The sequence below is a fragment of the Electrona antarctica genome (genome assembly GCF_951216825.1).
Source record: "Electrona antarctica genome assembly, chromosome: 8".
In the NCBI taxonomy this organism is placed as follows: Eukaryota; Metazoa; Chordata; class Actinopteri; order Myctophiformes; family Myctophidae; genus Electrona; species Electrona antarctica.
Window position 1 is genome coordinate 8,689,375 of NC_136789.1, and position 13,032 is coordinate 8,702,406.

A 13,032-nucleotide genomic window follows, 5' to 3' on the forward strand; every position below is an offset into this window, starting at 1 on the left:
CCGACTGCTTGCTCTACAAAATATATAATCTGATAGCAACATCAAACAGAGACTGTTGTCGTAATATGTTTCACCTGTGCAATCAAGCTATGATAAACTAGGATGCGGTGCCAAAAGATAACGACATGGGGGGGAAAAAGTGACATAAGTTAGGCTTCTGTTCTCAGTGGAGAACCAAGCGTGCGCGGGTGTCCAACCTCGACCAACCCTTATCTGGCAGAGATATGAAACCACCGGACAACTGCTGGGGAGATAGGAGAGATCTCCCACGGAAGCAGCACTAGTACCTTTCCTCCCTATCTCCCAATGAGTGTCTCCATTGGTGTCTATTAGTGGCCCCTAGCCAGCCCACCCAACCCGTACACACACACACACACACGCACACTCAGACACAGAAAGGCAGGCGCCTCTTTCGCCGCTGCAATTCATTGGAGCGACCGATATTGAACTGAGGGCGTTTGTCAGTTATATGGACATGAGTGTCATGGTGGTGTCCAGTCATGTGACTCACGTCCCTTCCTTTCATTACATTCCTTGGCACCAACGCTTACAGCATTCGCCCCAGAGCCGGAAGAGGCGTCTACCTTTCTATGTCTATGCACACACTCACTCCATCTAGTTGCATCAGGTTCTTCAGCTGATTCTCAGGGGCTGACGCTGCTGGCACAGCTACAACCCCTTGGGGATAGATGACACTCGCACACATACAGACACACACACAGCGATGGCAGACCAGCACGCGACAACCAACAATAGTCTCATCCAACAACAACAACAACAACTCGTCTGGTGCTACAGAAAACGTGATGAGACATGACGGCCCGAGGTCGTGGCAGATGTCATTATTGACCCCGCGGCCGGTTCCGAAAGGGAATTGGCGATTATCTCTCTCTCTCTCTGTGTCTGGACTTCCACCTAGCACTTCCTTCCTTCCTTTCTTCCGCCCCACCCCCACCACCACTGTTAATTACTTAGTTATTTATTTTAAACCCCAGCCATTATCACATACCGGTAATACAAAAAAAACTCCATCAATGCCTTCAGGTCTCCGTTGTGACATTCGACATGTCATGTAATGTCATTCCCATTTCTCAACATCTTCCCTCCCTCTCGGATCCCACCTCACGTCACACCCCACCCTCCCTCCCTCCCCACAAGCTCCCACCTACTCCCTCTCGTTACCATCTCCTCACCTCCCATCTCACCCACCACCACCACCACCAGTGCCACCTACATCTCCTGGCCCCCTGTGCCCCCCCACGCTCTGACCTGGTAGGGTCTCTAGACATAGCACAGATACAGGTAGGTCTTCTCGATACGCCAGTCTGGGGGGACGTCCTCGGGCTTGTGGCCCTTCATGTGCTTCTGCATGGTCGACAGGCTGGGGCAGTACTCCAGGCAGATGGTGCACTGGTAGGGCGAGGCGCCGTTGTGGGTGCGCAGGTGCTTGATCATGGCAGAGTAGTCCCTGGATCGCTGGTGACACAGCTTGCACTCGAATGGCTTCTCGCCTGCGGGGGGGGGGTTGCGGGAGAGAGGGGGGAGAAAGGGGGACTGCGTTAAGTTTGGTGTGGGCAACAACAATAACAACGCACTGAATCGATTACAGCAGGTGTCTTCCCAGGCTTTTCAGGCCAAGGACCCTGTTAGCTGAGAGAGAGATGACGCATGTTGTATAAAGTTTATTTGATAGGGTACAGTAATGTGACAGGAAAGGGCGAGAGAGATGTGGCCGACGGGCTCGGGACTCGAACCTGCAGCACGCCGTCAGGCTGGATTACCGGCTTGGTGCTTGGACCGCTCAGCTGCGGCCCAGGCCGCTGTTGCAACCTTTTGAGTGGCGCTAGGCCGTCATATGCCCAGCTTTGAGGGTGAGTGTAAACACAAACATTGTCCTAACACAAACATTAAATGCCATTGATAATGAATGGACAGTTTTGAGTGTTTGTGTAAACACAAACATTGGCGACGAAAGTGAGGACGCATATTATGATTCCGTACCCGGGTTTTTACAACAAACCTCTCTGCCAAAAATAGGCGAGCTTGTAGGGTTCAAGTGGTTAACGTCACACAAAGATTTGTGTGACGGGTCACAGACCCCCTGCTGAAGATTACAATATTGCTTAAGGCACTCGCGGTGTGGTGCGCCTGGTTATCTGGGAATACAATCTAAGGAGTTGGATGCTTAAAGGACGGTCTGATCTAACTGAATGGCCCTAATTACTCTCATGGTTAAAGGCATAGAAATCCTTTGTGTTCAGCCATTATCAATTCTCATTACTGTCTTTATTAAGAAGCCGTTCACAGTAAGGGGACTTTAGAACTGTGAATGTGACACTGTTATTGTTTCAGCTCATGTTGTGCAGGAGAACAAAAGGAGAAACCTGCACCTGTCACAACACTGTTGGCTCAATATTCTAAATGCAGAGAACATCTCTGTTACATATTGTATTTAAACCTACTAGAAAAAATAAAAACTGATCTCGGAAACATCGATGGATAAAACAATAAAATACAAAACAAATACGTCGTTTTAGACTGAAATTACTCAATTAAAGGAATTGGAAATATTTCAAGATTATTTGTGTTGTATTTGAGTGCACAGTGGTCCACTTTGCGCCCATAATGACATTTCTTTATTTGACTTCATGCATTGTCTGGGCTGCCAATGCACATACTTTATCGCCACATTGAAGATGTAAAAACATGGTGGATGCATTTGAAATCTTTTCCAAGACATGAAAATATACCGATAACGTTTCTCATCTTTAACGATAGCTCCGGCATGTTGTGAACCCGCTCCGTTGAAACAAAACCACCTCAAGACGACGGCACAGTTTACTCTGGTGCAGTCAGTGCCACATTTCAATAAGAATCACTGCAGGTCCCATAAATCAGAGCATAACACTGGGGGTGTTTGCTGTGGTGGGGCCGGTTCTATTCAGAAGGCACGCTTCCATTCAGCAGCAGCAGCACACGTTCCTAAATGCGCTCATGATTAAAGCGATGGCAGGGAATAATCTGCCCGCGCTCAAACCGACAGACGCAAATTAGACATGTAAATGCCGACCTTTACCAATGGCATTTGAAACGAGCTGTCGGAAGTGATCTGGCTCAATGCACACTGTCACCTTCCCAGGCTCGGATACCGATGGATGGTGTGCCCAAACCAAATGGGCCGCTTCATTCCCGGGCTCGTTTGTGATTTTTCTTTCCTTCTTTTTTTTAAAAGAAAGAAAGAAAGCTTAGAGGGAGCCCGACCTTGACCCGACTATAAGGGGTCGCAGTGGCGTTTACCCTGGCCTGCACAAACCTAACACAATATGCAACGTGGCTCATTACAGTATGTCCTGCGTTAGCGCCACGAGCCGTCCACAGCCGTGTCAACAATAACCACACTGTAAACAGGGTCGCCTCAAATAAGCGTTGCGATAATGAATTGCAAATGGGCCAGGGTTTATTGATCTGACGTATAGGGATGTGTGTGTCTGGTGGGGGGGGGGGGGGGGATATTGATCTTGCGTAGGGATGTGTGAGCCAGTGGGGGGAGGGTCACTGTTGCCAACGTCGATGATTCATCAAGCAGCTCCCTTTTGTGCACGGTGGCCTTTGACTATGAGCTTGTCACTTGCTCTTGTTATCTGCTCGTGCTCCCGAGCTTACCGCAAAGCCCCCCAGCCCCCACAAAAGGGGAAAGGGTGGACGGGGGGGAGGCAATTATTTGACAGACTGCCTTGATAGTGTGGCTTAACAGCTGGCTTATTGAATGGGACATGGGAGGGAGGGTGGCGCTCGTGCATGCGTGCGTGCGTGCGTGCGTGCGTGCGTGCGTGCGTGCGCGCGCGCGCGTGCGTGCGTGTGTGTGTGTGTGTGAGAGAGTAGTTTGTGAGAGAGCTTAAAGCCATGGCTACCATCGTAGATGCCCACTTATCCCTCACTCTCAGAAACTAGCGTTCATTCCAGAGGATATTTATTTCCTCGTCACAACACAGTCAAGCGCATAAAGATCAGCCGTGTCAAGGTCTTAATGGAGCTGGAAATGCGTGCGGATCAATAACGGATCCTTCTGAGCCCTTCATTTTTAGGGAAATCATTTTCACATCTCTGCATGTTTGGTTTGCAGAAGATCTCCCTTCACCACTTGTTACAATCTAGTAGTGTTGGGTCGTTCGCGAGTGACTCCTTCAAGGAGTGGGTTCTTTTTGGTGAACGATATTAACTACTTCACTTCCTCAAACGTAATTGTTTGCAGAGTCGTTCAGTTTGCTCCACGTGGAAAGCGTGGTTAGTCGCAGAATGCAACATTTTCATTGGCTAAAGAGAGACGTTCCTCTTTCGTCATTGGACCGAAGTACGCAAGGAGGGTGGAGCCGGAGGTAATGAACGAATTGTGAGCTGGAATGGCGAACAAATTATTTTGGAACTAATCTTTTTAGTAAACTGAATGAAGCGAATGGAGTCACTGAAATGAACGGCAGCTCCCATCACTACTTCCTACAGCAGGGACCATGTGGGACATCAATATTTTACACCAGGGTCAACATCTTGACCACTGTATTGTAAGTGGTGACAAGGCTGGGTTAAGAGGGCGACTTTGATTACCTGCTAACGATCAGTTAAGTGATCCACTGGAATACCTACATTCAGTGGCTTACATTTACTCATAGACACGCTGGCCTGCAAATTATGCACAAAATATGCCTGCAATTCTTTTTTATCTCTCCCTTCTCTTCCAAGCATTCAGACACTTTTATACTGTATACATATACAGAAACAAAGAATGACAATTAATTACAGACCCTAACAATCGCTATATGTGTGAGCACAAACTAACAATAACTTCACCAAGGGACAAAACAAAGCCACAGTCCAATTAGCAGTGGGAGTTCTGATTTTGCTGTACAATGTTTAGCGATTGCCAATAATATTTCTGTAAGCTTAATGGAATAACAATGACAAACAGTTTCTTCTTCTTCCTTTTTTTGACAGGCAGGCAAAGTGAGTGACAAATAAACCCTCTTCTTTCTTGAATTCTTTTGCCAGCATTCTTGTGAGAGCAACAAAGGGCTGTGTAGTTGTCTGTTGGTTTGTATCATTTATGTTGTTATGTAAAAGTGGTGGTATTAGGGCTTGTTTGTTTGTGTGTGCCTCGACGGAGCGGGCGCTAGAGTTTCTGTGGTTGTGGTGGGCCGGTCTGGGCCAAATTTGCACGAAAATGACAGGGCCGAATTTTTGTCCCAGTTCAGCCCCGTCTGTCAACAACACAGATTGTGTTGTTGTAGGATCCCATTTTTGCTGGTGGGGGAAGTAATATGTAATATAATATGTAATATAATATATTACTCTTGATTCCAAGTAATAAGTAACATAATATAACTTTTTTTAAGGAGTAATATGTAATAATTAACATATTAGTCTCTTGAATAATATTGCCCAAAACTGGGTGACGGTGACAGGCGGTGGCGTGTGTGTCTTACCTGTGTGCACGCGGTAGTGGGTCTCCATCGTACCGGTGTGCACGCGGTAGTGGGTCTCCATCGTACCTGTGTGCACGCGGGAGTGGGTCTCCATCGTACCTGTGTGCACGCGGTAGTGGGTCTCCATCGTACCTGTGTGCACGCGGTAGTGGGTCTCCATCGTACCGGTGTGCACGCGGTAGTGGGTCTCCATTGTACCTGTGTGCACGCGGTAGTGGGTCTCCATTGTACCTGTGTGCACGCGGTAGTGGGTCTCCATCGTACCTGTGTGCACGCGGTAGTGGGTCTCCATTGTACCTGTGTGCACGCGGTAGTGGGTCTCCATCGTACCGGTGTGCACGCGGTAGTGGGTCTCCATTGTACCTGTGTGCACGCGGTAGTGGGTCTCCATCGTACCTGTGTGCACGCGGTAGTGGGTCTCCATCGTACCTGTGTGCACGCGGTAGTGGGTCTCCATCGTACCTGTGTGCACGCGGTAGTGGGTCTCCATCGTACCTGTGTGCACGCGGTAGTGGGTCTCCATCGTACCTGTGTGCACGCGGTAGTGGGTCTCCATTGTACCTGTGTGCACGTGATAGTGGTGTGCTGTGTCTTACCTGTGTGCACGCGGTAGTGGGTGTGCTGTGTCTTACCTGTGTGCACGCGGTAGTGGGTGTGCTGTGTCTTACCTGTGTGCACGCGGTAGTGGGTCTCCATCGTACCTGTGTGCATGCGGTAGTGGGTGTGCTGTGTCTTACCTGTGTGCACGTGATAGTGGGTGGGTGTGCTGTGTCTTACCTGTGTGCACGCGGTAGTGGGTCTCCAGCTGGTGCTTGAGGCTGAACTTCTTCCCACAGCCGTTACATTCGTAGGGCTTCTCTCCTGTGTGGATGCGCTTGTGGCCCTTCAGCGTGCTCTCGTCGCGGAAGCAGCTGCCGCAGAACTCGCACTCATACGGGTGGTCACCTGCTGGAATGAAACGCGCGGGAGAAAAGCACAGGTCATTTCGTGTGTCTGATATATGTACACTCAAACGGGTGGTCACCTGCTGCAATGACATGTACAAATAAAAATCAATGAAAATAAATGTCATGAAACCTTTAACAGTGATATTGGGTAGATACAGGAAACGTGGAGAGAGAGAAAGAGAGAAGAGCTTTGAAATATTAGTGTATTTCTTCTCTCTCTTTCTCCACGTACAGCAAATGATCCGGACGGCTGGGACTTGAACCGGATCAGAGCATCGGGCCCATTACGCTCCCCAACCATTCAGCCATCGGGGTCATCCCTGATCTGTACTTTTTGCCCATAATTCATAACCTTCTTTTATCTTCTTTCCTCATTATTTACAATCCAGTATTGTCTCTCTTATTACATTGCATATTGTATTGCCCATAATTCATAACCTTCTTTTATCTTCTTTCCTCATTATTTACAATCCAGTATTGTCTCTCTTATTACATTGCATATCGTATTGCTATTTGTTGTTTTCTTTTCTTGTGGAACAATATTTGGCTGCAGGTATGAGTCAGTGATAAATAAAGCCCTCTGGATTCTCTTGATTTGTGCGTGTCTGGCCACATTCTCACAGCTGTCTGAACATTTCTTCATGTACATCTTGTGATCGTACAATTAACCATGTGAGCCCTGGCATGCCTATTCTGGGCATGTCTTTATAGGCATACCAATAAATGTCTGCAAAAACAGGTGGACATTCGGCAAAACATTCAGTGAAAAACACCACGCAAGCTTTCAGCCATTTCTGTTATTTGATGTACAGCGAATTATACGGTTTAAGTGGTTATGGTAGAGGCTTTCAAGTTATTTAGGGAGAACGCAGTTTTTCCTGCACATTTTCTGCACGTTCCAAACTTTGTGAACCGTAACCGTTACCCTGGGAAATGACACAGTATCAAGAAACAGCTGTGCTAGCCAACCAGCTACTCTACAAAGAAATGTACTGGTGGTGTAACGGTTACAATGTAACCACTATGGAATGATCATGGCTACGACATTGCTTCCCTATAAAACACAAAAGACAAAGTACACAATCTAGGTAAACGCTAATCAAACTATTTGATGTAATAGAGTAATTGATTAATAATAATGTGATATGTCCTGTGAAATAACACTCATTCCTTCACAGCTACTGTACTAAAACGCATCCAAAGGTAACCTGCAGCATACCGTCTCCTTTCCACTATTATCCCAATGATTCTACAAATGGTCACATCTGGCCACATATCTTGATCACACAACAATACAAATGTACGCACAACCCCCTTAATTAAAAAGATCTTTTTATTTGAGCTCATTTTGTTCTATGGTTTTTGAGGCTCTGGCACAAGTCATAGCTGATTTCTCACAGCAGCATCGTAAACTATCATTACTGTATGTAAGAAATAAGAATGCAAATGAGATCAGAGGAATGACTACTGCAGAGTGAATGCTGTCTAACCCTTACTGTATGTAAGAAATAAGAATGCAACTGAGATCAGAGGAATGACTACTGCAGAGTGAATGCTGTCTAACCCTTAAAAGAAAGAAAGAAAACTAAACCTTTTTTTATATTTCCGTATGATATCCTTGAACATGATTCAAAAGTGTTTTCTCTTTTTCTTTTAAGCCTGGATGATGAGAAAGCAGCTTTGAAGTGGAATTTTTAAACATCCATGGTTTTCACCCAAAAGCAACATTGGCAGATACAGAATGGATACACATTACCCATACCTAGAATCATCCTGCAAGGCACTGTACGAGGTGGCAGGAGAAGAGGGAGACAAAAAAAAAAGATGGGAAGATAACATCGGAGAATGGACACACTTGAAACTCAGCGAGGCAATGAGAGCTGCCGAGGACAGAGAGGGATGGAGAGAGCTGGTCAGCAGATCGTCTGTGGTGCCCCAACGACCCTCCGGGGTTACGGGATAGGTGAGGTGAAGAAGAAGAATGATGCAAAATGTAAGGAAAGTTCTCATGGACCAGTGTGCACTTTCTTATGGTTTCTCAAGTGCCTTAAAAATATCATATTTAGATGACAATTAACAGCCTATTTAAATCTGCTCTTTTTGGCAGGTATTTGTTTTGACAGTATTTTCTACTTTACAGCATAATTACTCCATACAAACTACAAAGGCTTTAGGGAAATAATAAAAGATAGACATGTCAAACAGGTTGAACAGTGAGAGGCAGCTATGTTTCCCATTGTGCTCCATGACAGATTACCTGCATGCTGGCTACTGTATGCTGTACATTCATTGTTGTGAAATTGGAGTAGCACATAGCTGGAGGAAGAGGGTTTAACCTTTTACTGTACACTATTATGATGATCGTCTTACGATGGTGTTGTGCGGAAACAGCCCATCTACAAGTTCAAATTTGTATTTATTAATGTAATTATATTTATATATCTCTGCTGTCGGGAAGAAACCACCTAACTGCTCATTTTGTCAGGAAATAAGAAAACCTATTTAAAAAAACAAACAAAGCAATACTGCCTCATCAAAGTTGGTACTGTGACTGTGTTGGTACTGTGGCTATTTATAATTACTTCCATGAGAGGGGGAGAGGTAGTGGAGTTAGCTGCTTTAGCATGCAGTTTGAGCTTCCAATGGATTCAAGAGGTTTTGTCCAAAGTGCTTTTTAATGCATTGGTTCAATATGTTCTTAACCAACACACAGACATAAAGGGTGTTCACTGATTTATGCAAAAAATGTAATAATAAATAATAAAAAACCTCAAAATTGGAGTTAGGTGGTTTCCTCCCGACAGCAACGATATGTATATTTATTTTATATAGGTTGCAAGGTTAATGACTTTCATCTGTGCCAAGGTATACCATACCCGCCGTTAAGAGTTGAGCAGTGGAAGATTTATTTAGCTCAGATCAAAGATAGCAGGTCTTTGCATATAAACCAGCAACATTAATTTAGTTGATCATCCCGTGCCGACTGTAGCTTATCAGTCTATCGTGAAGCATGGGCCATTTGGTGGACCTGAGAGGCAATACCCAGTCAATATGGAGTCGAGGGATGTACATGATTATTTAGTAACATAACATTATTTAGTATTGATTTTATTTCTCCTTAGTTAACCCATTCTGACCTGAGATCAGATTCTAAAAATGTCTTCTACATCCTGACAGTTTTCTGAAAAAGCTATGTTTCTATGTCAGTGGTTCTTCGATTTTTCAAAAATAGCAGACCTACAAGCTCGTAGCGCGCCACTCGGTGGCGCGCTATGAGCTTGTAGATCTGCTATTTTTCAATAGCTAAAGCATAGCATGATGCTAACACCAAAAGGGGTTCCCGCCCAAAATGGGTTAAGTCGAGGCACTGTGGTCCGTCGGGTCCCAGTCTCGTTATGCACTCTAAGCAGATACATGCCTGCATGCATGTGCTTTGGTATCAACCGTCTGGTGATATGTCAAGGAAATAGGCCACCAGATAAAGACTGTCAGCACCAGTCATGGACAACCCCGACTGTGGCCGCTTCTTCAAATCATGCGGAGAAAGGAAGGGAAATAGAACGTAACCACTTTCAATGTCTTTATGGGCAAAAAATGTTAAACAAAATAACGGAAAAGGTTCAAGTTGTAGGTCGGTTATTTAGTAGTTTTTCAGTTAATTCCTTTATTGCCCGCTAGGTGGTAGCATAAGCACAGCTAAGCCTTGCCAGCCATTGACTCCCATTGTACGAGCCTCCGTTTTCATTTCCGAGTTATCAGGGAGGAGGGGGCTGTTGTTGTGAGGAGTGATCATTAGCATGAGCAAACGGTTATATGTCGGGAGCGATGCGAGACAAAGTCACAAATTAAATCTGAACAACGGATGTGCGGCGGATTACTATGCTCAGAGATACGGGGCTGTGAAAATCCTGTGTTAATGGAGTGTAAATGGGGCTGGATGTAAAGAACCCATAGCTGGTGGGGACGGAGGCGTTGCATAGCAACAGGGATCAACGTTAAAAGGTATACGAACATGTTCGTAGTTGGCTGATGCCGTACCCTAGCCTAGGGGGTCCGAATATGTTCAGGGATGCCGCGGAAATAATTAAGGATAATCAGCAACGCGGCTGCAGATAATAAAATTAATAGTGGGCGTGCTAGATTTAGGTGTGCCCCGACGGTCATTGCTTGCACATTCACACACCTCAATCTAACGCACACGTTACACATGAATTTGACTAGCTGCAGGTTGTGTTGCTTACAATCACAGTGTACTATAAACTCAGCGTTATGCAGCCAGCGCATTCGTGTTTTTAATCTGCTGTAGTAGTCGTTTTTTATTTTAAAACCACATACGGCAAAAAACTAACTTCAAAATCGGCCTAGGGTTTCGTGCACCTTTAAGTGGTTAAAAGAAGAAAAAAAAAGAAAAATGTTCCAAAGTGAAATAGGAGTCCAGAGGCATTCCATTCCATTCCGTTCCATTCCATCCTTACACTCTCTGCTTCACAGCGTCGCAGATCTGAGCCCCGTAGGGGGGGCAGAGTAATGCTATTCAGATGTCAATGATCAGGGCTATTATGATTTGCAGGGGTGCTCTCACCAGCAGCCCCAATGACTAATTGTGTCCCTGTGTCTGAAGAGGCCCCACATCATTTACCCCCCCCACCACACACACACACACACACACACACACACACACACACACACACACACACACACACACACACACACACACACACACACACACACACACACACACACACACACACACACACACACACACACACACACACACACACACACACACACACACACACAGCTGTGTGCCAGCTATGTAATGTTCTGGATATTTAATGTATTTCACTCCACTGCTGAAGGTTTAAGTCACCGCTGATGACCTACGCGTTTCATTATCTGCCTGTCCAAGTGGCAACGTGCCGGGGAATAAATTGCATTTCTCGTTATGCGGTTGCCACTGCCAGGGCGCCGGTTAAGAGACAATGTCAATTTCATCCTGCATGTTTTACTGGGGTTTTTGTTTTTCCTATTTATGTCCTTATGCATTTAAACGCTCATTTATTCATGTCTCTATGCTATTTACAAGCTTATTGGTTCATTTCTTTACGTTAAGAGGTGAGAATGAAGACGCCTTTGTGTCAGACGGGTTGCGTTTTGTTTGTTTTTTCCGTTTTAGGAAGGCTTTTCCACGCCTTGTGATGTTTGAAGCTATTCCGATTAAGGGGACGCTTTGATGAAGGGGAGACGGGGATGAAAACCGAGCGAGAGAGAGAGAGAGAGAGAGAGAGAGAGAGAGAGAGAGAGAGAGACAGAGAGAGAGAGAGAGACAGAGACAGAGACAGAGAGAGAGACAGAGACAGAGAGAGAAAGGAAGAGAGAGAGAGAGAGAGAGAGAGAGAGACAGAGAGAGACAGAGAGAGAGAGAGAAAGGAAGAGAGAGAGAGAGAGAGAGAGAGAGAGAGAGAGAGAGAGACACAGAGACTGAGAGAGAAAGAGAGGGATGAGCAGGGAATGTGTGTATGTGTGCGAGGGAGAGGGTTGGGGGTGAAAATCAATAAAAGTGACAGTCTTTATTTGTCGGCATGAAGTTATCAGTGGCTCCCGCTGTAAGACATTGTGCTCTTTCTAGCGTTTCAGCCACAGCAGAGATCACAATCCATCACAGCGCAGGCTGGCTCGCACAACGCTGCAGGAATAATAATTGAGCTCGGATTCACCTGCCTTTAATTAGGGGCCCCAATCAGACAAGGCGAGCGGGATGCTAATGCTCACTGGGCGCCTTACGGAGAGCTATTTGCTGCTAATGTCCTGTTGCTCTAACCAACGCCTCTGTTAGCCAACACCTTAAAATGTTGCGTCAAATTAAGCGAAGCCTGGGTAAACCAGTTCACTTAATGCACGCGCGAGAGGTCTGCGCTTGACGCCAAAAGAATCCGAGACGATTCCATCCGTGATCACGTTTAGCAGTGGGCACAAAAGGCCAGACAGGACCTCATTTAGTCAGGAATACATTACGCTCGCCAGCATCGCAAATACATCGTCCGTGACTCCTGACACTTCTGTAGCCCCCCCCGCCCACCACCCCCATCCAACCCACCCTCGCTCATTCTTTTTTCTTTCCCTCCCTGCCTCCCTCCCTCTTCTTGCACACCTCTTACATCTTTCTACTCCTTTCTTTCCTCCAGGCTGACTCTCTCTCTCTCTGGAACCCAGACCTTGTTGTGTACAATGCGTTGTCCTAATGGCAGTCAGGGGCGCAGATGAGGATCCGGCACAGTGAGGCGGAACCATGCCACGGTGAGTGGACCCTTGGGTAGCCCCCCCCCCCCCCCACCCAGCACCACCACCTGCCTCTCGCCAGCAAACAGCCAACCTCACCTCCATTGAAAAGCTCCCCCCCCCCCCCCCCCGCATGCCGCCTAGGCACCCCATAGCCCCGAGCCATCCATGGTGGGAACGCGTGTCTGTGGGCACTGGGGGCGTGTTCATTATACGATAAGAGGCCGTAAATCAGTAGCCTCTGTCACTGCCAGGCCCATCATTCTCTCTCTCTCTCCCTCATTGCTTTTTTTCCAAGGCCTAGCACAATCACATACAGCAGCAAAACA

At 46.4% G+C, this 13,032-nt stretch overlaps 1 protein-coding gene across 1 annotated transcript in view; it reads right to left on the minus strand.

Moving 5' to 3' along the window:
- Positions 1-1,211: 1,211 nt before the first annotated feature.
- LOC306928088 (uncharacterized protein) overlaps positions 1,212-13,032 on the minus strand; it is a gene marked incomplete at its 5' end in the record, with an annotated part of 99,686 nt that continues 87,865 nt past the window's right edge. The window contains 2 exons of the mRNA XM_079508007.1: positions 1,212-1,511; positions 6,255-6,425. Coding sequence (XP_079364133.1) covers positions 1,282-1,511; positions 6,255-6,425 — 401 coding nt within the window. The 3' untranslated portion in view covers positions 1,212-1,281. The remainder of the gene's footprint in view (positions 1,512-6,254; positions 6,426-13,032) is intronic.